The sequence below is a fragment of the Canis aureus genome, chromosome 36 (assembly GCF_053574225.1).
Source record: "Canis aureus isolate CA01 chromosome 36, VMU_Caureus_v.1.0, whole genome shotgun sequence".
Taxonomy (NCBI): Eukaryota; Metazoa; Chordata; class Mammalia; order Carnivora; family Canidae; genus Canis; species Canis aureus.
Window position 1 is genome coordinate 4,852,268 of NC_135646.1, and position 27,206 is coordinate 4,879,473.

The 27,206-nt window shown below is 61.1% G+C and overlaps 2 protein-coding genes across 4 annotated transcripts; one reads left to right on the forward strand and one right to left on the reverse strand.

Annotated features, from left to right (window-relative positions):
* Positions 1 to 3,429: 3,429 nt before the first annotated feature.
* Positions 3,430 to 6,529, reverse strand: INHA (inhibin subunit alpha). The gene is made up of 2 exons (XM_077885729.1): positions 6,166 to 6,529; positions 3,430 to 4,441 (listed from the first exon to the last, which is right to left on the reverse strand). Exons 1-2 carry the CDS (start codon positions 6,437 to 6,439, stop codon positions 3,609 to 3,611), a joined length of 1,107 nt encoding a protein of 368 aa, XP_077741855.1. The 5' UTR covers positions 6,440 to 6,529; the 3' UTR covers positions 3,430 to 3,608.
* A 977-nt stretch (positions 6,530 to 7,506) lies between these two features.
* OBSL1 (obscurin like cytoskeletal adaptor 1) lies at positions 7,507 to 26,576 on the forward strand. 3 transcript variants are annotated; one of them, XM_077885731.1, is made up of 21 exons: positions 7,507 to 7,896; positions 8,005 to 8,655; positions 11,250 to 11,519; positions 11,605 to 11,856; positions 12,026 to 12,328; positions 12,487 to 12,783; positions 13,776 to 14,048; positions 15,123 to 15,395; positions 15,998 to 16,270; positions 19,070 to 19,342; positions 20,078 to 20,353; positions 20,430 to 20,717; positions 20,910 to 21,185; positions 21,778 to 22,047; positions 22,174 to 22,446; positions 23,462 to 23,728; positions 24,569 to 24,681; positions 25,119 to 25,275; positions 25,407 to 25,568; positions 25,859 to 25,963; positions 26,299 to 26,576. In XM_077885731.1, exons 1-21 carry the CDS (start codon positions 7,530 to 7,532, stop codon positions 26,574 to 26,576), a joined length of 5,697 nt encoding a protein of 1,898 aa, XP_077741857.1. In that variant the 5' UTR covers positions 7,507 to 7,529. The 3 variants fall into 3 exon arrangements, with proteins under 3 accessions (XP_077741857.1, XP_077741858.1, XP_077741859.1); XM_077885732.1 differs by lacking the exons at positions 23,462 to 23,728; positions 24,569 to 24,681; positions 25,119 to 25,275; ... (1 more) ...; positions 25,859 to 25,963; positions 26,299 to 26,576 and having other exon boundaries at positions 7,512 to 7,890; positions 22,174 to 23,050; XM_077885733.1 differs by lacking the exons at positions 19,070 to 19,342; positions 20,078 to 20,353; positions 20,430 to 20,717; ... (7 more) ...; positions 25,859 to 25,963; positions 26,299 to 26,576 and adding an exon at positions 16,649 to 16,951 and having other exon boundaries at positions 7,515 to 7,890.
* The last annotated feature ends 630 nt before the right edge of the window (positions 26,577 to 27,206 follow it).

Here is a 27,206-nt window from a genome sequence, read left to right on the forward strand (position 1 = left end):
TGAGTCGTTACCATGAGAACATATCTGTGTGTTCTTTGTGAAACGTTTTTTGAAAATCAGCGTTAAAGAACCCAGCGCCCAGGAAGCAGGCGGGAAGAGTAGCTAGCTCTGCCATCCGGGAGCCAAGGGAAGTCACAGATGACAGGACATCAGAATTGGATCTTCAAGGACGCATTGCCTGGGAAAGAGATCGCTGAAGACAGAGGCAGCTGGAGAATAAAATGATGTATTTGAGGCAGGATCGGAATTTGTCTGAACAGAGTTCTGGGGGAGGAGAGGCAGGGAGGGACAGGTCTGGGATGGGGCTGTGCAGATGGGATTGGGGGGTTGTAGAGGGCCGCTGAACGCACAGAAAGGGCTGAACATTGTGGAGATAACTTTTTAAGCCCCTTTAGGGACACAATCGCAAGAGAAGGGCCCTTGGGCAGCCAGGTGCCAAGTGGACCCGAGAGGCACAGAATGATTGCATAGGAACTGGTGAAGGAGGCTGCTGCACTGCCCCCCAAGAACTGCCCCAGAAACAACAGAAAAGGGTCTCTGTAGGGACAGAGAAGAGGCTTCCCTGCCACTCAACATCGACTCCCCGTTTTTGTGGTAACTGTATCCCACTTTGGGGAGCCACCTTTTTTCACCTTAGCCTTTGTGCTGTGGGCTCTGGGCTCCCCAGGTGGGACACAGGATGTAAGTCACTAACTCATTCTGATCCTTTTGCCACTTTTCCTGGAGGAGCACCCCAAGAAGGACGATTAGGCCACCAAGACCCATCCTGAGACATCCAGAAGCCAACTCCCTCCTGGGGCCAGGTGCGAGATGATGGGAACCTGGAGCTGCTCAAGCCGCCGTGTGCCCCAGGGAAGGTGAGCCGTGGCTGGATCTTGGCAGCATCTTGGCAGCCCCAAATCCAACCCAAACTTAGCCAGCTGTGGCCACAGACTTCTCACGAGCCAGTGATTTTTAAATTAAATTAAATTTAGTTTTGTTTCAGTCAGTTTGAGTTGCGTTTTCTGTTCACACTGACTCTGATTTAAGAGTATTCTATTCAGAACAACAACAAAAAAAGAGTATTCAGAACATTTGTAATAATCAGCCCTGGGAACCAGGAGAATCTCTGAAATTTACTGCTTTTAGTCTCATGGCAAAAAGTGACAAAAAAGATGTCCTTAGCCACTGTCAGTCAGGCCTCTTAAGAAGGGGAGGGTGTATCATTCTGATTTGCTAAGTTAACAAAATCTCACAAGGCTTTAGAGATTCTGGAAGGGGTGGCCCAGACCAATGTGACTCCCAGGCTTTGGAATTTCACAGATTTCAGCAGCAAAATTACAGAGACAAATCTTAGAATCCAATTAGAATGCCAAGTTGGTTACTTTTCTCTTCTTCTTTTTTTTTTTAAGATTTATTTATTCATTTGGGGGCAGTGTGCAAAGGGCAGGGAGAGGGTCAGAGGGAGAGGAAGAACAAAAGAATCTCAAGCAGACTTCCCACTGAGCACAGAGCCTGTCCCTGAGATCATGCCCTGAGCCAAAACCAGGAGATCGACACCCAACCGACTGAGCCACCCAGGGGCCCCTAGAATTCTCAAGGGTTTGTTTTTAAATATTTTATTTATTTATTCATGAGAAACACAGAGAAAAGCAGAGACATAAGCAGAGGAGAAGCAGGCTCCTCACAGGGAGCCTGATGTGGGACTATCCCAGAACTCTGGGATCACACCCTGAGCCAAAGGCAGACGCTCAACCGACTGAGCCACCCAGGCGTTCCGAATCCTCAAGTTTTAATTTTGTTAAGTAATCATAAAAGAATATCATATCATAAAACATCATAAAAGAAAGAATACTTTTACTCTCTTACTCGCTCACTCTCACGCTCTCACACACATACAGATAGACAGGCACACACAGGATAACTTTCAAACAAAGGATATCCCTTTAGAATGGATACCTTTGGGGGCACCTGGGTGGCTCAGTGGTTGAGGGTCTGCCTTCGGTTCAGGTTGTGATCCCGGGGTCCCCACCCATCAGTGTCATCCATATCCCTGGGACAGGGAAAGTCTGAACAACACAGGGTCCCGGGCCCAGGGGGAAGATTGCAGATCCCAGGGGAAGGGAGGGAGGATCTGACAAGGGAAGCCAGGCAGTAAGAGCATGAAGCTCAGAGAGACTTGAGGAAAATCTCCCGTTCCCACCTGTGGCCAGTCCACCACCAGAGTAGGGACCCCGGGAGCCCTGAGCACAGACTAGTTGCAATGCTGGGTCTAGATGAAGGTACTGGGAGAGACTGGAGACTGTGAGCAGACAGGTTGCCCCAGTGGAGTTGCAGCAGCCTCCCCGGGGATTGAGGATCAACAGAGCTTGGGGCCAGCTGGGGAGTGTGGAGGTGGGCTGCTCTCTTGTGCTCACTCAGCTCAGCTCAGAGAGGGGGAGGCTAAGGGTGAAGGACGGGGAGCCTCTCTTCTCCGTAGCCCCTCCCTGGGGGCAGGCACTGACCTGCCTGGGAAGCTGCATTGGTAGGAAGGAGGCCTGGAGAAGTCTCCGTGAGGTCCGTGCCAGAGCGCGCTCCAACTCCGGGTCTTGGGGACCTGAGCATCCCCCGGAAAGGGAGGCTGGATGGAAGCTCCTGGCTGAGAGCCAGGACCCTGGGGCAGGGCAAGATAATAACCAGACGGAGGGAGCGGACAAAGCGGGGAGGAAGGCCGGAGAAGCGGGCCAGCCAGGGCAGGCAGGCATGGGCTGAGGGGAGCCCCCCCGAAGAGAACAGCTCTGGACTCTGGGCACCTGCACCAAGTGTGGGTGCAGATTGGCCCAAGGGCGCATCCCTGGCAGGGCTCGGCCTGTCTGACGCCCGGGACCGGGTAGGGGGTCAGGGTAAAGATACGCAGGGCACAGGGAAACAAAGCCTTCGGGACCTGGCTCCCAGCCCGCGGTGCCTCACAGTGTCTACACCCAGAGCAAAGGCGTCCCGGGGGAGCCTCAGCAAATTGACATCCTCAGGTCTCGTTCTCCCCCTCTCTGCCCTGGTCAACACTTGGGCCCTGCCGACTGATCGTCTTCGCCCCCTTTCCTGCCCCAGGTCCCGAGAAACCCCAGATGGAAGCTGCTCTGCACGTCTATCTCCGGGGTGCCCTGCAAACCCTGACCTCTGGCCTGTCTACAAGTCACCCGACCTTGGGCCAGGGGGCCATGAGCTAGGGCGGAGAATAGCAGGGGAGCAGCCAGCAGTCTCCAGAGTGGGTGTCAAGGGCTCAGAGCACTTTTGTGTTGTGTCTCCTCCAACTGATGCAGCTTCCCACCAGAGCCTATCCCATCATGGCCCTGGAACGCCCCGTCTTTGAGGTCAAGTGAGGCTGTGTGACCTGAGATCCTACAATCCCATGTTCCTGGGGCTCAGACCTGCCCCCCACCATATCAGAGAAGCCAGAGAATGCATGCCAAGTCATATGCACTGTGTTGTTTATTGTCACATGTTACCCATGGGACAGGGGCAGGATGGGGCAGGGAGCCCTCAGGCAGAGAGGGATGCAAGGAGGGGGAGATGGGAGCCATCCATTTTCTGAGCTCGGCCCTTTCCTCCAGCTGTTGATGGGCGGGGGCCTGGCCCCCAGCAGGACTCCCTCAGATGCAAGCACAGTGCTGCGTGAGCAGGTTGGGCACCGTCTCATACTTGAAGGAGTAACCGCCATCTGAGGTGGTGCGGACGCGTAGGGGCCTCATGGTCCCGGGGAGGGCGGCGCAGCAGGGCTGGGCCCCGGGGACCAAAGAAAGGGGTTGGACTGGGGTAGGAGGAGCGCCAGACCCCGGCAGGGGCAGGTCCGGTGGGGCAGGCAGCCCGCAGCCGCCGTGACAGTAGTGGAAGATGAAACTGGGAGGGTGCACAATCCAGCGGTCCCAGCCCAGCTCCTGGAAGGAGATGTTGAGGGCTGCCCTGTGACAGTCAGCGTGGGCGGCAGGCTCCTCGGGGGACCTCTGGAGCAGGCGCAGCGCGGCCGGAGACCACGGCCAGGGCAGCGGGGAGGCGGAGCGGCGGGTCCTCTCCCCTCCGCTGGGCGGCCTGGCCCGCGTGTGGGCCACCAGGAAGGGGGTGGCCTCGGGCCCTGCTGCGCAGGAACAGACGGGGCAGCGCAGCAGCAGCACCAGGACGGGGCTGGTCAGCAGAGGGAGGGCGGAGGGGGCCAGATGCAGCACGGCCCAGCGAGGGGGGGCCTGGCCCACCGATGTGGGCACAGCCATGGGGACCCCCGATGACGGCACCAGCAGGCTCAGCAGGGGCCCGGAGCTATTGGAGGCTGCTGTGCTGTGCCTGTCCAGTCCCGTGTGGAACCACAGGTGGGCTGACGTCACCTGGCGGCTGCGCATGTGCTGGGAGGGCCGGAACACGTAGGTGAAGAGGCCGTCCTCGGCCTTCTGGGTCAGCTCTCTAGCGGCCGGCTCGTCCGCACAGCTGGCACCTGCAGGGGACAGAGGGAAGGGACAGGGCAGCCCAGACTGGCGGAGCCTGGGACCTCTCCCCTCCTCAACAGCAGGGATGTGCGTCCCACAGCCAGCCACACTGAGGGCTCTGTCGGGCTTGGGGCCTCGCTCCGCCCGAGACAACTGACACACAGGCTCTCCATTTGCTACTTCATCCTTAGAGGTCTTAAAAAAAAAATACAAGATGTTGCCAAGGTCTCTGAAATGGTTTTACCAATTAACATTTCCATCAGCGATGTGTAAGAGGCTCTGCCCACCCTCTCCCTTCACCAACACTTGGAATCGTTAGACCTGAATTTTTGTTTTGAATGACGGGACCTTGAACACACAGGTATTTGTTTTCTCCCTCTCTCTATATTTTTTAAAATTATTTAAAGATATTATTTTTAAGTAATCTCTACACCCAAAGTGGGGCTCAAACTCACAGCCCCAATATCAAGAGTCCCATGTTCTTCCAACTGAGCTAGCCAAGCACCTCACCCCATGTATCTTTTTACATGTCAGAAATGTTGCATAACAGGCACGCCTGGGTGGCTCGGTGGTTGAGCATCTGCCTTGAGCTCAGGTCATGATCCTGGGGATCGAGTCCCGCATCGGGCTCCCCGCAGGAAGCCTGCTTCTCCCTCTGCCCGTGTATCTGCCTCTCTCTGTGTCTCTCACGAATAAATAAATAAAATCTTTATTAAAAAAAGAAATATTGCATGATAAATTCTTTAAAACAACTCCACTTTTAGGGGCATCTGGGGGGTGCAGTTTGTTGTGCATCTGACTCTTGGTTTCGGCTCAGGTCAAGATCTTGTAAGCAGTGGGAGCATGCTCTCTCTCTCTCTCCCAAATAAATAAATAGATCTATTGAGACATTCCACCTAAAAATAGATTAATGTCAGAAAGAAAAAGGAAGAGAAGGGAAAAGCATATAACCCAGGAGGGCAGTGCTTTCTAAGAAAAGCAATTGGCAACCTTCCCCGACAGGTACGCAGACTACGGTAAGCAATCATGAGTAGGTAAAGGACGGAAGATTGGGACTATACCGTCACACGGATGCTCTCGCTAGAAATCTCACGATTGATCTACTTTGCAGGTAAGGAAACAGGGTTACAAAGGGGAAGTGACATTTACCTACTAAGCGGCCGGGCTGGGATCGTGCTTGATTCCACAGCCACACTAAGTCACGGTGCCACACGAGGACTATGGCACGGGGAGGCAGGCGCTCCTCTCTGAGGGGAAGGGGATTACAGATTGCAAGTCACCTGGAAGACGGCTTTCCTGGTTCAGTCAGTGGAACATGGGAACACGCACAATGAGATGAGAAGGGAATCGAGGGAAAGTAGACTAATTTCCTGGAAAACGTTCCCAACTCATCTCATCCTTGCATTTCTGATTATCTTCTCAAATCTTGGCTAATTGGGGCTAAAGAAACGAGGTTTGGGGCAGGGAGCAGAGGCAGAGGGAGAAGGAAAGGTGGCAGAAAAGGGCCCAAGTCCAAATCTCTCTGTCTCTAGAGATTCTTGGTCCCCCAAACAGATGTCTCCCAAATGCCACCGCTGAGCCTTGCGGCGTCTCGCTGCATCCTGACAGGCAGGCATTATTGCCCAGGTGAGCAGACTAGACATTCAGAGCCAGACCTGCCTGGCTCCCGAGCCCGTGCTGTACCTGCCGCACTGCTCCTCAAAGTCGCCCTGCCACTTCCCGCCCTCATTACCTGTAGCCGGGAAAAGGATGGCCTGGGAGACATCCTCCTCCTCCCTGGGCTCCCAGCCTCTGCGCCGGAAGCCCCCCGGGGCATGTCTTCGGGGCAGCCGCCTGACTCCAGGATCCCCACCTTCCCCGGCCACTGCCGGGGGGCCCAAAGCATCCATGAACAGGGCCCTCACTTTGGCCAGGACAAGTGCCCGGTCCAGCTCTGGCCCGTGGCAGCCATGGCCACTGTCTGGGGACAGCAGCAAGAGGAGCAGGAGCAGCAGCTGCGGCAACATAGCTCACCTAGGCCTGCCAGTGGTGAACCCGCACCCGGCCCCGTGCCCCTTGTGTCAGGGTCTGCCCCAGGCCTCCCCACTCTGCCCTCCCCATCCCACCACCCGCCCTCTTCTACCCTTCTCATCCTGGTCTCCCCAGGCCTTCCCACGCCCTGCAATCCAGAGTGGCCCCTGCCCGTGGCATTGAGACCTCCTATCTCTGACGCAGATGTCTCTGGCCATGAGCCTTATCTCCCACTCCTGCCAAGCGTGTGGGGGAGGGGGCTAGAGAGGGTTTTCACCCCGGGTGACCTGACCCGCACATACCACCCCTTCCCCCCCTGCCCCCTACACACACACACACACACACACACACATACACACACACACACATACACACACACATATATATACACACAGTAGGCCTCATCCCAGCGCTCAGGCCCAGGTGACATCGGGTGGTTCAGGAGCCTGGGAGCTGGGGTCTCCCAGCCCCTAAGAGTGGGATTCGCCGGGGAGACAGATTAGGCCAGCCCCTCAGCCCTTCTGGGGCCCCCTTCCAGCAGGCAGCCGCTGGGCCAGCCTGGGGCGGGGGGGAGGGCTGAGGCTGGGGCTAGAGCCGGGGCTAGGGTGGGGGGCAGGTGGTCCCGCCTGCTCTAAACTTAGCCCTGGAGGAGCCAGTCTGGGCTCCCGTCCTTCCAGCTGTGTCATCAGAGAATATTTTTGGGATTGGCAGCTGCAGGCGCCTCTGCCACTCAGGCCCAAGCCTGGCGGGCGGCTGGGGACCTGGCGGCTGGAGGTGGGAGGGAGGAGGGGAAGAGGCCCAGGCTGTGGGAGGGGGCTGGGAGGCGAGGCTCCCGGGCGCAGGAAGCCAGGCCGCGGGCAGAGGCGGCTGCGGGGCCCCTCGCGGCGAGGCGGACAGGAAGGACTGCCCCTGAGCGCTCGGCGGGCCGGGCCGGGCCTCCCGCCGCACGGCCGCAGCTCCGGGCCCCGGTAAGGACGAGCGCGCGGCGGGCGGCGGGGGCAGCGCTCCGCGGTCCCCCCCCCCAGCCCCGGCCCCGGCCCCGGCCCCTCCGCGCCGCCCCCCTGCGCCCCCGCCGCCCCCGCCGCGATGAAGGCGGGCTCGGGGGACCAGGGCAGCCCCCCGTGCTTCCTGCGCTTCCCGCGGCCCGTGCGGGTGGTGAGTGGCGCCGAGGCCGAGCTCAAGTGCGTGGTCCTGGGGGAGCCGCCGCCCACCGTGGTGTGGGAGAAGGGCGGCCGGCCGCTGGCGGCCTCCGAGCGCCTGAGCTTCCCGGCCGACGGCGCCGAGCACGGCCTGCTGCTGAGCTGCGCGCGGCCCGCCGACGCGGGGGTCTACGTGTGCCGCGCCCGCAACGCCGCCGGGGAGGCCTACGCGGCGGCCGCCCTCACCGTGCTGCAGCCGCCCGCGCCCCCATCCCCATCCCCATCCCCGGCCCCGGCCCCGCCAGCGCCCGCGCCCGCGCCCCCATCCCCGGCCCCGCCCGCCGCGCGCCCGCTGCAGCCCCCCGGGGCCGGGGCCGGGGCCGGGGCCGGGGCCGGGGCCGGGGCCGGGGCCGGGGCCGGGGCCGGGGCCGGGGAGGGCGCCCCGGTGTTCCTGGAGGGGCCCCGCTCCCAGTGGGTGCTGCGCGGCGCGCAGGTGGTGCTGACGTGCCAGGTGGGGGGCCTCCCCGCGCCCGCGCTCCACTGGGAGAAGGACGGGATGGCCCTGGACGAGGTGTGGGACAGCGGCCACTTCACGCTCGAGCCCGGCCGCGCCGAGGTCGCCGGGGGCGCGGGCCTGACGCTGCGCATCCTGGCGGCGCGGCTGCCCGACTCGGGCGTCTACGTGTGCCACGCGCGCAACGCGCACGGCCACGCGCAGGTGGGCGCGCTGCTGCAGGTGCACCAGCCCCCCGAGAGCCCGCCCCAGGACCCCGACGACGCGCCCAAGCCCGTGCTGGAGCCGCTCAAGTGCGCGCCCAAGACCTTCTGGGTCAACGAGGGCAAGCACGCCAAGTTCCGCTGCTACGTGATGGGCAAGCCCGAGCCCGAGATCGAGTGGCACTGGGAGGGCCGCCCGCTGCTCTCCGACCGCCGCCGCCTCATGTACCGCGACCGCGACGGCGGCTTCGTGCTCAAGGTGCTCTACTGCCAGGCCAAGGACCGCGGGCTCTACGTGTGCGCCGCGCGCAACTCGGCGGGCCAGACGCTCAGCGCCGTGCAGCTGCACGTGAAAGGTACTGAGGCGCCTGCGGAGGGGCCCCCAGCGCGGCCCAGGCGGTGGGGGGCCTGCAGGTGGGCCCAGACCAAGGCCTGCCCGCCTCCTGCCCGCCCGCCCGCCCGCCCGCCCGCCAGGCCAGCGAGGGGCATTCAGTAGGTCTCCAGGGTACCTGGGAACCTGGAGCAAACCCCCGGGGTGATTCGGAGCCCGCGGGTGTAAATCGACCCTTTGATGACCCGCTTTAAGGACTGATCCATGTACACCCCCCCCCAGAGGGAGCCCTTCTAGGCCAGTGCATGTCAGCTTCTTTGTTGTACTCCTCCCTCAGCGGAAATCCCATGGGGGCCTCCCCCACCCCCACCCCCACATCACAACTGGCATAAGGAACATTTTCTGGGTCCACATTTATGCCCTGTACTTCTAAAGCCTATCAGTGGGAACAAGGGTGCTGTGTTATTGAACATACACGTTTTAAGACGAGGCTGCACTCATAACCCGTCTCATCCCGGAACCCTGCGGGGAAGTCTGGGGCTGCAGGCGACACCCTGAGCAACTCCCGATTCCCACCAAAAGTAGGCTTGAGGGAGGAAACGTGCCCCTTTATGATACTGCTCTCCAAGTTTGAAGGCAGAAGGTGAACGAGAGGACATTTCTATTTCAAAGCTGAGTCCGTGACAGTATCTCGCCAACACTTAACATTGCTCATACGCAGAAAACTCAGAGGAGAAAAAAACACCACCACCGCCAACTCCCACTGGAGGTTAAAGCTCTCAGTAGTAGGAGTTTATCACAACTCGAGGGATTATACCTCTTTACTAGTTACTACCTACCTCCTTCCCTCCGAGGAACAAAAGTTGGCAAATCTCCTGAGCCCTGCCTGGCACGCAGTCAGCCATGTGGCACCTGTGCTGCCTGAGGTCTGATGTGCCCAGCCCCGCCGGGGCCACACTAACCCCGTGGGGAGGCAGAGCTTCCCACAGCTGCAGGACAAACCTGCTGCTCCAACGGCCTCATCACCCACTCGTCACGTCCATCATCATGCTTTCTTTCCTTTTTTAAAGGTTTTATTTATTTATTCATGAGAGACACACAGAGGCAGAGACACAGGCAGAGGGAGAAGCAGGCTCCCTACGGGGAGCCTGATGCGGGACTCGATCCCAGGACCCTGGGATCACGACCTTAGCAAAAGGCAGACGCTCAACCACTGAGCCACCCAGCTGCTCCCCGTCATCATGCTCTCTTCTTGTGAAATGCAATTTCGAAAATGACTAAAGTACTTGATCTTTTTAAAACTTTAATTGTACTTTTAAAATCATTTTTAATTAATTGATTTTCATCAACATAATTGTACAGTTTAATTCTCATCCCCTATTCTTCCTCTCCATCCCCCCTCCCTTCTGGAAACTAGCAGTTCGTTTTCTATAATTGAATCTGTTTCTTGATTTGTGTTTCTCTATCTCGCTTTCCCCGCCTTTGCTCGTTTGTTTCTTAAATTCCACATGTGAGTGAGATCCTACGGTATTTGTCTTTCTCTGACTTCTTTCACTCAGCATTCTATTCTCTAGCTCCATCCATATGAAAACGACTGAAGTACTTTATTTTTTTTAACTTTTTTTTGACTGAAGTACTTTATTTTATTTTATTTTTTAAATATTTTATTTATTTATTCATGAGAGACACACAGAGAGGCAGAGACACAGGCAGAGGGAGAAGCAGGCTCCATGCAGGGAGCCAGACGTGGGACTTGATCCCAGGACCCTGGGATCATGCTCTGAGCCAAAGGCAGACACTCAACTGCTGAGCCACCCAGTCGTCCCTGACTGAAGTACTTTAAAAATGAAATTTGACGTAGACCAGGGGCGCCTGGTGGCTCAGTGGTTGAACATCTGCCTTTCGCTCCGGGCATGATCCCGGGGCCCTGGGATCAAGTCCTATATTGGGCTCCCCGCAGGGAGTCTGCTTCTCCCTCTGCCTATGTCTCTGCCTCTCTCTGTGTATTCTTTGTGAATAAATAAATTAAATCTTTAAAAAAAATTTTTTTTAAAGAAATTGGACTTAGATCCTTGCAGGATTTGTGTCAAGCCTCCGAGGGGACCCAGGAAGCAGCTTGAAAATCACTCATATGACCAAGTCCTCCATCTCTTTCTCCACTTTAAAGTCAAAAAAACTAGGGCTCCTGGGTGGCTCAGTTGGTTGAGCGGTTGACTCTAGATTTCGGCTCCAGTTATGATCTCAGGGTCCTGGGACCAAGCCCTGCGCATGGGGCTCCGCACTCAGCAGAGACTCTCCTGCAGGATTCTCTCTCCCTCTGCCCTCTCCCCCTAAAATAAATAAATAAACTTTTTAGAACAAAAACAAAGGAAACTCAGGCCCAGGATCACTAAAATGGCCTTGCTCAAGGTGACGTGGCGGATGAGTGTCAGGGTCCGATGAGAATTTAGGCCATCTGATTTCCCTTCCGGTGCTTTTTCTGTGATTCCAGAACACCTGCTGGCCCTGGGAGAAAAGTGGCAGGAGGCTACCGTGGGTGTAGGCAGTTGATGATGCAAGGAGTCCTTCCCCTGGCCCGGCCCTCTCCCGAGCCTTCTCCTGTCTCTCCCCTCTCCGCAGAGCCCCGCCTCCGCTTCACCAGACCCCTGCAGGACGTGGAAGGCCGCGAGCACGGCATTGCCGTGCTGGAGTGTAAAGTGCCCAACTCTCGCATTCCCACGGCCTGGTTCCGAGAGGACCAGCGGCTGCTGCCCTGCCGCAAGTACGAGCAGATCGAGGAGGGCACTGTCCGGCGCCTCATCATCCACAGGCTGAAGGCAGACGATGACGGGGTCTACCTGTGTGAGATGCGGGGCCGGGTACGCACCGTGGCCAACGTGACAGTCAAAGGTGCGGCTGGCCGGGAGGAGGATGCTGAGGCTGAGGCAGGCAGATGCCCAGACCCCGGGCTGAGGGATTCCCGTCCGCATCTCAGGGCCCATCCTGAAGCGACTGCCCCGAAAGCTGGACGTCCTGGAGGGAGAGAATGCGGTGCTGCTGGTGGAGACCCAAGAAGCTGGGGTTGAAGGGCGCTGGAGCCGCGATGGGGAGGACCTGCCGACCACCTGCCAGAGCAGCTCTGGCCACATGCATGCCCTGGTCCTTCCAGGGGTCACCCGAGAAGATGCTGGCGAGGTCACCTTTAGCCTGGGCAACTCCCGTACCACCACCCTGCTCAGAGTCAAATGTGAGGGCGTGAGAGCCCGGGGGCAGACTCCTCAAGGGCTGGGCAGGAGGCTCTGGCAGGAGGGTGACCAGATCGATCCCACAGCCCCGGGTGGCGACGCGGACTCAAGGTGGGGGGGCCGTGGGGAGGTGGGAGCATGGCTGGAATGCAAACCCTGCCTCCGTCTCAGGTGTCAAGCACAGTCCCCCCGGGCCCCCCGTGTTGGCGGAGATGTTCAAGGGCCATAAGAACACGGTCCTGCTGACCTGGAAGCCTCCCGACCCTGCTCCGGAGACCCCCTTCATCTACCGGCTGGAGCGACAGGAAGTGGGCTCCGAAGACTGGATCCAGTGCTTTAGCATTGAGAAAGCCGGAGCCGTGGAGGTCCCCGGAGACTGTGTGCCATCGGAGGGCGACTACCGCTTCCGCGTCTGCACGGTCAGCGAACACGGCCGCAGCCCCCACGTCGTGTTCCATGGGTCTGCCCACCTTGGTGAGTCCGTGCCACAGCCCCAGCCTGTCAGCAGGCACACCCATCGCGTCCTCCCCATCATCTCTCCTCCTGTCCCCAGCCTCTGGTCCCTGGCCTGTTACATGCCTTCCACCTGCCACCCCTCCGGTTCTGATGGCTGCACTCCATCCCCGTGGCAGTGCCCACAGCTCGCCTGGTGGCAGGTCTGGAGGATGTCCAGGTCTACGACGGGGAAGATGCTGTCTTCTCCCTGGATCTTTCCACCATCATCCAGGGCACCTGGTTCCTTAACGGGGAAGAGCTCAAGAGTCACGAGCCAGAGGGCCAGGTGGAGCCCGGGGCCCTGCGGTACCTGATTGAGCAGAAGGGCCTACAGCACAGACTCCTCCTGCGGGCCGTCCAGCACCAGCACAGCGGGGCCCTGGTTGGCTTCAGCTGCCCGGGCGTACAGGACTCAGCCGCCCTCACCATCCAAGGTTGGTGCTGGTGGGGACCAGGGTGGACAGATGGGGTCAAGACACGGAAGGCCCATGTCAGCCTACATGCAATGCAGAGGGGACTCCTTATTATCTTCATCAGCCTCGTAGCCACGCTCTCTGGGGTCCTTTGTGGCTTAGGGAATTCTATCACATATGAGATCTCCAAGCCCTGGACCCTGGTCCCTAGCCTCTGACTGCTTCCTGCCCTATCACCTAATCAGTAACGTGATCAAAGCAGCTTCCTGAGTGTTTGGCACAATCCTTATCGTTTTACGTACATTGTTTCAATTAACACAGGTCTCTCATCGGCCCTATAAGGTAGGCTCCTTACAGATGGAGCAACTGAGTCACAGAGAGGTTAAGTGACTTGCCCAGGGCCACCGAGCTTGTGAGTGGTAGTGCTGGGTTATGAAGCCAGGCATTCTGGCCCCAGAGTCACCCTGTGCCACCAGTGGAAACAGGGAGGGGAGGGGATGAGGCACCGTGAGGAGGGCAGCTCTTGGTGCATCTGAAAGTGCAGGGGACATGTGGCATTTGCCATGTCACCAATGGATTTGTAAGGCCAGTGGAGGAATTAGTGCCCACGAACAGAGCCGGGAGGCAGGCAGGTGCCAGCATCCTTGCAGGTGGGCGGAGTGAGAACCACCAACCAGCTCGCATTTCCAGGATGCGAACTGGGATCCCCGACATCAGAGTCGCCTGGAGGGCTGGTTTATAAGGCAGATTCACCGGCCCTCACGTGCATGTGCGGAGCCCAGAAATCTGCATTTTCAGCAGCCTCCCAGGAATCCCATACACTCAAACCACCACTCGAGAGCTGCTGTGGAAGCCCCAGATGATTTTTTTTTTTAACTCCAACAAAGGCATTGCCCCTGACCACAGTCATCTGGCCTGACGGGCGCACCCCCAAGCCCCGCACCAGAGAGGGGTACGCATCCTAGGCAGACCGTGACAGGGCGCTGCCCATGCCAACGCTTCTCCCCGCACAGAGAGCCCGGTGCACATCCTGAGCCCCCAGGACAAGGTAGCGCTGACCTTCACGACCTCGGAGCGGGTGGTGCTGACCTGCGAGCTCTCCCGGGTGGACTTCCCCGCGCGCTGGTACAAGGATGGGCAGGAGCTAGAGCCAAGCGAATCGCTGGTGGTGAAGATGGAGGGGCGCAAACACCGCCTGATCCTGCCGGCCGCCGAGGTCCAGGACAGCGGCGAGTTTGAGTGCAGGACGGAAGGGGTCTCGGCCTTCTTCAGTGTCACCGTCCGAGGTCAGCAACCGCGGTGGTCTGGGGCTGACTCGGGGGGCCACGCAACCCTGCCCCATGGTCCGCCTGCTTGGGGTCCCTTCTGGGAAGAGCCCGGTGGCCCAGGGGACCTGTTTTCAAATCATCCTGTACTTCTCAATCCTCCCACCACCAACACCCTCCAGCACACTCACCTTCCACGTGTCCTCGGCTGGGTAGGGGGTTGGGAGACAGGTGCTGGTTGTCGATTGGGTACTTACCACGAGCCCAACGTATACTAAATGTTTCACGTGTATACGATCTCGTGTGACCTTCACAACTGGATGAGAAGATCTCCAGGTCACAGGGCAAGAAACTGAGGCTCAGAGAGGTTATGTGATGTACTCATGATCACAGCCAGCAAACACCATAGCTGGGCTCACACCCAGGTCTGCTTATCCCACTGCCTCGGGTGGCCCGAGGCAAGGAGAAGCTTTAAGTGCAGTGGTGCAGTGGTTCTCAAGCCAGGCCATGCTCTGGCTGCTTCAGAACCACCCCAGAAGCTTGTTCTCAATGCATATGCCGGACCTGCAGCACCAGACTCTCCAGGGTAGAGCCTGGGGTTCCATTCTGGGAGGGCAGCTCATCTTCTCGCTTTGAGTGGAAATCCTAATTAAGCCGCATTGCCAGGCGGTCCTGCAGCTGCTGCCTACATGCTCCTCGTGATGGGGAACTTACTACCTGTAGAGGCAGCCATCTCACGGTGGCACTGCTGAGTCGTTGCCACCTCCTGCCCGTCCTGGGGCCAGGGCTCGGAGCCTCCCTTACAAAAGCAGCAGCAAGCATGGCCCTGATGTGGCCCATGATAGTGACCTCCTCTCAGCGGGGACAAAGGTAGTCTGTGCCCCCCTCCCCCAGTGTACCCCCCTAGCTGCCCCAACCCTCTGGGGACTCACGGAGCACTCAGGTGCCACATAGTCTGCGTTGCCTCACCTGCCACACACTCAGTAGGCCTCGCACAGCATGGCCTTCACCCTCCCAGTGTCCTCCGGGCAGGAAGCTGTCTGGTGTGTATGTGTGGGGGGGTGTCTATGTGACCACGTCTCTGCCCCCCACCAGACCCCCCGGTGCATATCCTGGACCCCCAGGAGCACGTGTTCGTGCACGCCATAACCTCGGAGTGTGTCATGCTGACCTGTGAGGTGGACCGAGAGGATGCGCCCGTGCGCTGGTACAAGGATGGGCAGGAGGTGGAGGAGAGTGACTTCGTGGTGCTGGAGAAGGAAGGGCCCCACCACCGCCTGGTGCTGCCTGCCGCCCAGCCCCCGGATGGGGGCGAATTTCAGTGTGTCGCTGGAGACGAGCGCGCCTACTTCACGGTCACCATCACAGGTGGGGGGCCAGGCGGGCCCATGTGACACCGCCCGGGCCCACTGTCACACTCTCAGCCCCGGGCCACCGTCCCCTGGCCCTGCTTCCTTCCCCCCAGCTGATCTCGTGTCTCCTTCTTGGTCTGCACCCTAAGGTTCAGTCACCCACAGAAAATGCCTTGTCCTTAACCCTGGCCAGGGCTACAGGATCCCCAGGGAAGCTCCGCTCTCTCCATGCTCCTGCAAAGGGCAACCCTAATGCGGAGCGGGGCATCCCGTGCTAGAAGGGTGAGAAGGCCTCGAAAGCCTACAGGAAACCCAGGCTCCATTTGGGCACTCAGCTGTCCTCTCCCGGGTCCCACTCATCAGTCCCCGTCCTGACCCCGAGAACGGGGCGTGTTTCTATAGCAGAGGCTGACCCCGTGGCCCCCACCCCGCCACTGCACCTGTGATGCGTGTCGGTGACCATAGCTGTCTCTCCAGTTGGGAGCGGCTGTGAGACCTAATGTGAGAGCAGGCTCCCTTCCTCAATGCATGGCCCTCGTGCCAGGAGGAGGGGGCAGGCACGGATCAGGGGAGGCACCGGGGCCATCAGTCCCAGCCGTGACTGTCCCCGTCCTCTAGATGTCTCCTCGTGGATCGTGTACCCCAGCGGCAAGGTATACGTGGCCGCCGTGCGCCTGGAGCGCGTGGTGCTCACCTGTGAGCTGTGCCGGCCGTGGGCCGAGGTGCGCTGGACCAAGGACGGGGAAGAAGTGGTGGAAAGTCCTGCGCTGCTGCTGCAGAAGGAGGACACCGTCCGCCGCCTGGTGTTGCCCGCTGTCCAGCTTGAGGACTCCGGCGAGTATTTGTGTGAAATCGATGACGAGTCGGCCTCCTTCACCGTCACAGTCACAGGTGTGGGTTCACCCCAGCTGCCCCGGGGGGCACCAAAAGACGGTCCTGAGCCCCTGGGGGGAGCTGGCCACCCACTCCCTAGTTAGCACACTGGGGAGGAGGGAGGTAGGGCTGTGGTGCATGTGCCAAGGCTCCTTGCCCGGAAGACCCCGGGGCCCCTGTCCGAGTGAGCCATCTCCTCCCCAGCACCAGGCCCAGGAATAACTGGCTCGTTTACCGGGCACTTCCTGCGTGACGGCCGGGGGCCGCGGACATGCGTGGTCTCTGCTCTCCGAGAGCCGCCAGCCTAGCTGGGGAGGCAGCTATTAACCAGGGGTCGCAAACGGGCAGTCCATAGGGCCCCATGCAGCCCACAGATGTGTTTTGTTTGGCCTGCAGAGTCTTACCAAAGTCAGGACAGTTCAAATAACAATCCGGAGTTATGCGTCCTCTTGAAAAAGCCGAAGACCCGGCGGCTCTGGTCCCGCTTCCCCCCATGGCGACGAACAGCTGGTGCTGAGTAGCAGCTGCCCCCCTAATATGGGGCCCACATTCCTCTGTCCTCCCCCCGCCCCCCCGCCGCCGCCGTTCCTCTTTGCCTCTCCCCAGACTGCTTCAGCCACTGACCTTACCTACCCGGCCCCCGTGGGCGTTTGAGTTTGCGACCCCTGTGTTAAACCAATAAACGCGCAAATAAATGTACAGCGGACACCTCGTGACAAGTGCCGTGAAGGATGAGAGCAGAGGGCTCGAGAGAGAACAGGCGAGTCAGGGAGGGCTTCGGGGAAAGTGGATGCCCCCCGAAGGAGCCAGCCCTGGACGCCCGGCGGCAGGCAGACAGACAGACATGCCCCCCTCCCCTCCAGGAGCGCACGGCCTAGCAGGAAAGCCAGGCTCTTTAGAGGGTCTCAGACTGTGGATGGTCCGGTGTTGCGGGGCCTCGGGGCTGCTGACCTCTGGGCAGGCGGGAAGTGCCTCCAAACCGGAAACTTGGGGCAGGGCCTGAGTTAGCCAAGCGGGGTCAGGTTTGGTCTGACCTGGGGAGTGTTCAAAGCTGGAAAAGCATAGGACGACTGTGGAAGTGATGGTGCTTCATTCAGTGCTGGAAACTTTGGAGGCTGCAGCCGATACAGTGCCAATCCCAGCATGTGTGTGCGTGTGTGCGTGCGTGCATGTGTGTGTATGAGGTGGGCTTTCGGGGGGGGTGGATGTTGCAGGGCCTAGGCAGCTCGGGGGGGGGGGGCACAGAAGAACCCCGCTGGCTACACTGGAGTATCCCTCCGGCACCTGACGCCGTCCTGCTGCCCTGTGCCCTGCCCTACGTCGAGAGCCTCGGTCCAGACTGAGTGATTTAGCCCCCCCTTCCCGCACCCCCTGCCTTCCAGATAGTGTAGCCTGGCACACACCAGCCACAACGCCTTTCTGCACACGTTCCACCCTGTAGCGAGGACCTTCAGGCTCTGGCCAAACATAATGGCAGCTACACACATTTCAGCCCACACTTGGCCTCCCCACAAAACACCAGACTCTTCGCAGGGAAGTTGACACAAGCACCACCTCGGCTTTGGGCCAGGGAGGATCAAGTGTGATGCCAAGCTGAGGTCCCACAGCTGTGCAGACAGCCCAGCCCCAGCCCCACACCCTGTCTCCACCGACTGTGCCCACCGCCTCCCCTCCCCCACCCAGGCAGCCCCGCTCTGCAATCTGCCAGGGAGCCAGCCTGCATCCTCTGGACTCTAGAACAGGCCGTTAGGGAGGTGGGTCGTTAGGGAGGTGGGGCGCGGAGGCCGAGGACTTGAGTGTGTGCTGGCGAGCACGTCAGCCCGCGCGCAAAGAGTGGGGCCGGGAAGCTGGCAGTTCCCGAGCCTCGCCGCCAGGCGGCTGAGCAGTAAAGGCGTCCTAATAGTGTCCTGGAACCTAGAATCTGGGAGACGTCCAGGGTGCGTGGGAGCTCGAGCTACCTTGGGGCCCGGCGCACCAGTCACTTCCAGGCTTGACACAGATCCTTTTTCTGTGGAGGAGTGACCAGTTCTGAGCGGTTGGAAATGAACTCCCAGAATCAGGGTTTAGCGTCCCCGGGGATCTCAGACAGGTGTGGGCAACCCCCGCAGGCCCAGATGCAAACATCGTTACTGGGCTCTGCCGGCCTTGGCTTGCGATCCCTACCACTGCTTGCAGAGTCGGAGCCTCCCTTTCGCAGATGGCAGTTCTTCCTCCTGCCCCAGAGTAGGCGTAGTCTGCTGTGATCTGAAAGAGGTTGGGTGATCACTCCGTGCCTCAGTTTCTACATCTGGAAAACAGGGATAAAACCCTACCTACCTCTCCAGATTGCTGTGAGGGTTCAGTGTGTAAAGCGCTCAGGCCTGTTCTGGAGCCTGTTGGCTGTTACAGATCCAGGGTCTCTTATTCACAGCTCTGACCTAAAAAAACTTCTTAAAAGCAAGTCTTTCTGCAAGTTTGGGGTTCAAAGCCATGGCAGTAGGACCTGAGCTTAACTGCTGTGAAACTGGTTCTACTCTTTAATTCTCCTGCTGAGAGCATGTCCATGTGTTACACTGCAGAGAAGTTGGCGGGGTCATTGGTGGGGAGCACGCCTGGGGCAGGGAGGGGTAGGAGGAGCAGGTGATCTAGGATTTGTGATCTACGATTAATGCGCCATCTCTGGGATCTGAAGCGTTCTGGGTCCTATCACAGCCCTGGCCTCAGGGATTTCAGATGGTGATCCTTATCACTTATTACCGTGAGCGACAGGAACTTCGAGCTGCCAGGGAGGCGGGTGGTGAGTTTGTGACGGCTTGTGACCCCACCTCCACCCCACAGAGCCCCCCGTGCGCATCATATACCCCCGGGATGAGGTGACTTTGATCGCCGTGAGCTTGGAGTGCGTGGTACTGACGTGTGAGCTGTCTCGGGAGGATGCCCCCGTGCGCTGGTACAAGGATGGGCTGGAGGTGGAGGAGAGTGAGGCCCTGGTGCTGGAGAGTGACGGGCCACACCGCCGCCTGGTGCTGCCCGCGGCCCAACCGGAGCAGGGGGGCGAGTTCGTGTGTGACGCCGGAGATGACTCTGCCTTCTTCACTGTCACTGTCACAGGTGGGCCGTCTCTGGGCCCCCTGGGGAGCTAGAGACGCAGGAGGCTAAGGGACAGACACCTGACCTCCTCACTTCCTGCATCTTAGGGGCCCCCCATCTGGCCCAGGAAACCTGCCCTCCCCCAACTTCCTCATTCTCAGCCATCTGAGAGCGCTGGCTTGCCCAGATCAGGCCATGACAGTGACTCGAGGTCTGGTGAGGACAGCCCAGCAGTTAGGAGCATCCATTCATCAAATATGTATTGAGCAACTACTATGTGCTCAGCCCAGTTCTGAATGCTGACAGAGTAGCAAGCCAGTAAGAGCAAAGCTCCAGTTCTCCACTAGAATTCGAGGATTCGAGGACGGACAGACAACTAGTAGGTGATAAGTCCGTCAGAGGCTAATCGGGGACAGGGGGTACGGAGTGGGCATGGCTTAGGGAGGGGTGTGCGTTGGGGTAGGGCTGGGTCTACCTCTTTCTGTCCGTGGGACCTTGGGCAAGCCACTTTCCTCCAAAGAGTCCTCGAGTCCTTATCTGTAAGGTGAAGCCAACATTAGCGCCCTTCTAGGGAATCAGGAATAGCTGTGGAAAGAGCTCAGGGTGCCCAGCACAGCACCTGGCACGCAGTAGGTGCCCATGGATTGGGGCCAGACCCAAGAGCTGCGCTGGGAAGAGAGAGGGCTGAGGAGCCGGGGGCCAGGCAGGTGGAGGCCTGCTGGCTGAGCCTGAGCACCTCTCCCTTCTGTCCGCCAGCCCCGCCAGCAAGGATCGTGCACCCGGCAGCCCGCTCCCTGGACCTGCAGTTCAGGGCTCCGGGGCGCGTGGAGCTGCGCTGCGAGGTGGCCCCTGCTGGGTCCCAGGTGCGCTGGTACAAAGATGGGCTGGAGGTGGAAGCGTCCGACACGCTGCAGCTGGGAGCCAAGGGGCCTGCTCGCACCCTGACCCTGCCCCACGCCCAGCCTGAGGACGCCGGGGAGTACGTGTGCGAGACGCGTGATGAAGCCGTCACCTTCAATGTCAGCCTGGCTGGTGGGTGCCTCCTGCCAGCCTGGGTGCGGGGGATGGGGTAGTGGACCCCAGCCGACAAGCTCCTCTCTCTGTCCAGAGCCCCCAGTCCAGTTCCTTGCCCCAGATGCAGCCCCTGCCCCCCTCTGTGTGGCCCCTGGGGAGCCGGTGGTGCTGAGCTGTGAACTGTCCCGGGCTGGCGCCCTCGTCTTCTGGAGCCACAACGGGAGGCCGGTGCAGGAGGGCGAGGGCCTGGAGCTCCGTGCCGAGGGCCCCCGCCGCATCCTCCACATCCCGGCTGCAGACCTGACCCACGCAGGCCTCTACACCTGCCAGTCCGGGTCGGCCCCCGAGGCCCCCAGCCTCAACTTCACCGTCCAAGTGGCTGGTAAGTACGGCCCGGGCAGACAGCCTGAGAGAGTTGTACCCCCAAACCCATACGAGTCTCCCCCGCTTCTCTAGCATGCCTCGTCCATCCCTCACCCACCTCTCAGTATCTTACGTCCCACTCCCTGCTCGCCCCCTGCCCCGTAGCCCTCAGGCCTCTCCCTCCCAGTGACCCCCAGCTCTGACCCCACAGAGCCCCCCGTGCGCATAGTGGCCCCCGAGGCAGCCCAGACGAGGGTTCGCAGCACCCCAGGCGGGGACCTGGAGCTGGTGGTGCACCTCTCAGGGCCGGGGGGCCCCACACGCTGGTACAAGGATGGGGAGCGACTGGCGAGCCAGGGGCGGGTGCAGCTGGAGCAGGCCGGGGCGAGGCAGGTGCTGCGGGTGCGGGGGGCACGGAGCGGGGATGCAGGGGAGTACCTGTGCGACACGCCCCAGGACAGCCGCATCTTCCTCGTCAGCGTGGAAGGTAACAGTGCTCCCCTCACACCCCGTGGGCCCTGGTACCCCAAAGACCACCCCCCTGCACCATCCCGGGATGCCCTCATCCCCCAACCCCCTCCTTGCTACTTCTGGTTCCCACCAATGCATGCACGGCTCTCACTTGGATGAGGGAGGCAGGCCTCCTTTCTCCAAGAACCCCCTGGAGGAGGCATAGCCTGGTGCTTAAACACAGGGGCTCTGGCGTCAACCGGCCCACGTTCCCACGTGGGGTGTGCTTGCTGGCCCCATGTGCTCCTGGCCAGCGCCTTTGCCTGCCCGAGCCCCAGTTCTGAAGTGGGGGGACAGTGCTTGTCTTGTAGGGCTGCGGTGACAGTTAAATAAGATAAATAGGGTCCGTGGCAAATTATCCACTGGGGAGTCAGAGGGGTAGGGAGCCGGGCCAGGATTGAGAGGAGGTGGCTACGAGTGGCAGGGCGCTGGCATCTTGTCCTGTGGGACACCCCCACGGGCCTCGGGAAGGATCTTCCGAATAACTGGGAGATGTACCCCCAGGAGAGGATGGAAAGGAGGGAGAGGGGAAGACCCAGCCCACCTCACTGCCTGACCCCACCCCCCAGAGCCTCCGCTGGCCAGGCTGGTCTCAGAACTGACACCATTAACTGTCCACGAGGGTGACGATGCCACGTTCCGGTGTGAGGTCTCCCCACCAGACGCCGATGTCACCTGGCTACGCAACGGGACCGTCGTCACTCCGGGGCCCCAGCTAGAGATAGCGCAGAACGGTTCCAGCCGCACGCTGACCGTGCGGGGCTGCCAGCTGGACGACGCGGGTACCGTGACTGCCCGTGCAGGGGGCACGGCCACCAGCGCCCGGCTCCACGTTCGAGGTCTGGCCCTGGGGGGGGTGGACGGCCTTGGCTCCCGTACCTGTCCGCGCCTGCCCAGGGAGAGGCCAGGGAGTGGGGTGTCGGGCTCCGTGACCCCCGCCCCCTCCCTCTCCCCCCCCTCCCCAGAAACGGAGCTGCTGTTCCTGCGGCGCCTGCAGGATGTGCGGGCTGAGGAAGGCCAGGACGTGTGCCTCCAGGTGGAGACAGGTCGAGTGGGCGCAGCAGGGGCCGTGCGCTGGGTGCGAGGTGGGGAGCCCTTGCCCCGCGACTCTCGCGTGTCCGTGGCCCAGGATGGCCACCTCTGCAGCCTCTTCATCCACGGCGTCGTGCTGGCCGACCAGGGCACCTACGGCTGTGAGAGCCGCCACGATCGCACCCTGGCCAGGCTCAGCGTGAGGCGTGAGTGTCCTGTCCTCTCCTAACGCCTCGCCGCCTGTCCCCCCACACCCCCCGCCCCGCACAGCCTTTCCTGGCTGGCCCAGGGCCGCTCAGGTCCCCACCAAAGTGCCCCTCGCCACTGAGGCAAGTCAACCCTGCCTGGCCTCTAGAAGTGTGACCGGAAGCAGCCTGCCCAAAGCAAAACTCTCCTTTTTCTAATGTTTTCTACGTACCCTAGAAGTCCGTGTGGCTTTTGCGTTCCATTTCACACGTCCGAGTTGGCCTTGCTGTACACATAAATGTTATACTCCGGAAAGCCCTTGCCGTGTTTCTCCCTCAGTCACATGCCCCGGGATACACGGGCCCAGGTGGCCAATAGCAACCCCACCCCACAAGCTGGAACCTTCTATTATCTGTGAGACCTTACACAGGTCACTTCACCTCTCTGAGCCAAGGCTTCTTAAGAAGAGGGCCCCTCCCTACTTCAAGGGCCTTTGGGAACACACACGGAGAGAACCTGAGAAATGCCCACACGGAGCTTGGTAAACGGTTGCTGTCGCTGACATGTATTCTTTTCTAATTTATTTCATTCATTTAATCACAATAAACCCATGTCTCAATGCTAGTCACCTTGTACAACTGGGGAAACGAAGACCCAGAGAAGTCAAGCCGTTGGCCAAAGGTCACACAGTGCACACGCTATGTGGGCAGAGCTAGGGTCCAATCCCAGTGTGTCTGACTTCAATTTCTGTGCTCCTTTCGGTGTCCCAGCACCCCTCACCCAGACTCCTCAACCCTCTATCTACACAGCTTGTCCCCTTCGTGGGTGCCCTCTCCTGACCGCAATCGGCCCCTCCCCCACACTGGCCTGCTGTGCTCCTTTCTCCCTGTACTCTGGTTCTGGGCTTCTTTCCGTAGGGGCTCGGGTTGGGTGTTAGAGGTGGTACAGGCAGGGCCAAGGGGTGTGTGAGCCCTCAAAACCCCTGCCCAGAGCTGGAGCCCTCATTCTCCCTCTCTCCCCGTCTCCCCCAACCAGCGAAGCAGCTGAGGGTGCTACGGCCTCTGGAGGATGTGACCATCGTTGAGGGGGGTAGTGCCACCTTCCAGCTGGAGCTGTCCCAGGAGGGTGTGACTGGGGAGTGGGCCCGGGGTGGAGTCTGGCTGCAGCCGGGCCCCAAGTGCCACATGCATGCAGAGAGCCGCACTCACCGCCTGGTACTCAGTGGCCTGGGCCTGGCCGACTCCGGCTGCATCTCCTTCACGGCGGATTCCCTGCGCTGTGCGGCCAGACTCACTGTGAGAGGTGCGGATTCTGGGACCACTGCCTGCTTACCCACTGTGCTGAGTGTGATTCTACTGATCCCCCTGACCGTTTGGCCCCCACTGACCTGTCAGAGTGTGACACCCCTGCCACGTTGGCCCTGTGTGGCCCCAGAGACTGCCCTGCTTGAGCATGGATCCTCTGACCGATCCGATCATCCAGTGTGACTCCCTTCACCTTCCAGTCCCTGTGAACCACTGACCATGCCACCGTGAGCGTGCTTATGCCAGTGTGGTGCCTGTTGTCTGCCTGCCTGACCACGGCCTCACTGAGCACTCTGAGTGTGACCCCACTGACCGCACCTGCCTGCTGTGACCCCCACTGCCTGCTTCGGTGTGTCCCTCTGGCCACTCAAGTCCCAGGAACCCACTAACTGCCTCAGGGTGACTCCACTAGCACTCTGCTTGAGTGTCCCACCATGTGCCCCTTGACCACATCTGCCCTAAAGTTACCCCCATTGCTCCTCTGAGCCCATCATGTCCCCCAATGGGCAGTGGCATCTGTCCATTCCTCCAAAGTGTGGTCCACACTGACCATGCTTGCCTCAGGATGACTCCACTGGCATCTCTGCTTTGGTTGCCCCCCCATGCCCTTCTAGCCCCAGCATGTCCCCCACTGGCCGCCTTAAAGTATGTCACCCCCAGCTGGCCACTCCTATCCCATTGACCCCTGTGGCCCTGTCGTGTCCTCCACTGACAAGCATCCCACTTGGACCACTTGTCCCAGCACATCCCCCACTAGTGGCCTCCACTGATCACCCTTCCTAGCTGTGTCCACCACTGACCTCTGTGTCCAAGTGTGTCTTTCTCCTCCTGTTCCCAGAGGCCCCAGTGACCATTGTGAGGGGGCCACAGGACCTAGAGGTGACCGAGGGAGACACAGCTACATTGGAGTGCGAGCTTTCCCAGGCCTTGGCCGATGTCACCTGGGAGAAGGTCAGAGCCCAGCCCACCTTGGCATCATAAGGCCAGTAACAGTGCCCCAGACCGAACCACTAACACTCACTGGAGGGACGTGCCTGGCACTGTGCTCAGAGTTACGTTTACACCTATCGGGCTGATCCTTCCGACGACGAGGACGGCCCTGTGAGGGAGGCTTAGCTCTCTGCACGTGCTCCCTAAGGAGCCTGGGGCGCAGTGGGGTGAAGTGCTGCCCAGGGGCAGACAAAAGGGGCAGAGCGCTGAGGTCCCCGATGGGGACACCTTCCCAAGGAGGCCTCCCCAGGACGCTCCGGACAGCCAGGTCCCAGCTTGGGGCCCGAAAGGCCTTCGCCGCGCCGGGACGCCGCCCGACATCCATCCACAGGCGCCGCCGCGGCCTCCCGCGCGTGTCCAGCCGAGGTCACCGCGACCCTCTGCAACTCTCCCCGCAGGACGGGCGCCCGCTCACGCCCGGCCCCCGGCTCAGGCTCCAGGCCCTCGGCACGCGTCGCCTGCTCCAGCTGCGGCGCTGCGGCCCCTTGGACGCCGGCACCTACAGCTGTGCGGTGGGGGCGGCTCGCGCCGGGCCGGTCCGCCTGCTCGTGCGCGGTGGGTGCGGGGCGCCGCCCGGGCCGGGCACTGCGGCGGGCGGGGCCTCCCGCGCGGGGGCGGGGCGCGGGCGGGGCGCGGGCGGGACCGGGGTCCGGCCCGCCCCGACTCACGCCCCGGCCCCGCCCCAGAGCGCAGCGTGTCGGTGCTCTCCGGGCTCCGGCCGGTGCACGCCCGCGAGGGGGACGGCGCCACGTTCCAGTGCACCGTGTCGGAGGTGGAGGCCGCGGGGAGCTGGGAGCTCGGAGGCCGTCCGCTGAGGCCCGGAGGCCACGTCCGCATCCGACAGGAAGGTCGGCCCGACTTTCTTCCCGCGCGGGCCCCCCGCTGCCCCGCAAGGCCCCGCCCAGAGGCTAAGCCCCGCCCCGCCCCGGTGGGCCCCGCCCCCTGGCCCTGCGCGCTGTCTCCCGGTCTCCCCGGGTCCTCGGCTGCCAGCCTCGGTCCTGGACTGCTCCTCCCTCCCCATCGGTCCCCGCGCACACTGGCCGCGTCCACACCGACCCGGGGACCGGCTCCGGCCCGCCCTCATCCCCGAACCCCCCCCGTGCGGCTCCTGCTCGCTTAGCGCTTCCCCCGCCCCCAGGGAAGAAACATATTCTGGTGCTGAGCGAGCTGCGCCCGGAGGACGCCGGTGAGGTCCGCTTCCAGGCGGGACCCGCCCAGTCCGTGGCTCAGCTGGAGGTGGAGGGTAAGCAACTGGGGAGGGACGGTAGGGAGTGGGCACCATGTGGGCACCATCTCTCCCCCCCACCCCCGGGACTGGCCGGCCGGCGGCTGGTCCTGGGAACGCTGCCTCCCCACCTCCCTCCCTCGAGGGACTCTTCTTCTGGGGAGGGTCACAGAGGGCAGGCAGCGCGTTCCTGGGGGGCGGGGAGGAGACTTTGAGGTAGGGGTGCAGAGGAACGGGCTGGTGCCCTGGCGATCCGGGACCAACCGGGAGAATGCAGGCGGAGGGAAGATGCCCCCCTCCCCCTGGGGCCCCTGCGTGTCCCTGTTAACCTGAGCCCTCGCCCTCACCCGCAGCCCTGCCTCTCCAAATGTGCCGCCGCCCCCCTCGAGAGAAGACCGTTCTGGTGGGCCGCAGGGCGGTGCTGGAGGTGACCGTGTCCCGCTCGGGGGGCCACGTGTGCTGGATGCGGGAGGGGGTCGAGCTGTGCCCCGGAGACAAGTATGAGCTGCGCAGCCACGGCCCCACCCACAGCCTGGTCATCCATGACGTGCGACCTGAGGACCAGGGCACCTACTGCTGCCAGGCCGGCCAGGACAGCGCCCACACTCGGCTGCTGGTAGAGGGTGAGTGAGGCTGACTGGGCCGAGGTCAGAGGGGGCGCCCGGGAGCCGGTGGGCCGAGACACACCTACCACAGGTTTTCCAGAACTTGGGCTGGCCGGTTGGTTCTGGGGTGTGCTGGACGTGGGGGTGGGGGAGGGGCTGAGGAGAGGAGGGGGCCCGATGCTCTCCACCGGAGCCATTTGGTTCAGGTCAGCTGCTCCCACCTTTCTCTGCCCTCTGCCGTTCAGGCTCGGACCGCATCAGCCTCTCCTGAATGCCCCATTTGTGCCCTACTTCCCGTCCTTGCCACCCACCGGCCCCCACCTGCCTCTCGTCCCCCTCCTTGCTCTCTGCCCACCGGACTTCGGCCTGGCTCAGCGAGCTCCACCGCCGTCTGAGCGGCCGGCTCCTGAGCTGGTCTCAATCCCTTCCTCTTCCACCCTCCGCCTGAATTCCTGCATTTCCTCCGGATCCAGGCCTTGCCCACCCCTAGCTGGGGGCTGACCCCCACTTCCTGCCCCCACAGACACCCCGGCAGAGGCCCAGAAAGGGTGGGGCAGAGGGTGAGGACCCAGCTCTTCCTGCGTGGGTGCCCAGGCTCTGCCAGGGGAGAGGATGGTGGTGCCCACTGTCTGCCCAGCCCCACGCCGAGTCATTCC

Bases quoted from the DNA above. Each gene is read 5' to 3' on its own strand.
- INHA (XM_077885729.1), bottom strand. From the start codon at position 6,439: ATGTTGCCGCAGCTGCTGCTCCTGCTCCTCTTGCTGCTGTCCCCAGAC. The intron at 4,442-6,165 runs GTAATGAGGGCG...TGTCCCCTGCAG, and splicing joins CATCCTTTTCCCGGCTACAG to GTGCCAGCTGTGCGGACGAG.
- OBSL1 (XM_077885731.1), top strand. From the start codon at position 7,530: ATGAAGGCGGGCTCGGGGGACCAGGGCAGCCCCCCGTGCTTCCTGCGC. The intron at 11,520-11,604 runs GTGCGGCTGGCC...TCCGCATCTCAG, and splicing joins GGCCAACGTGACAGTCAAAG to GGCCCATCCTGAAGCGACTG. The intron at 14,049-15,122 runs GTCAGCAACCGC...GCCCCCCACCAG, and splicing joins CTTCAGTGTCACCGTCCGAG to ACCCCCCGGTGCATATCCTG.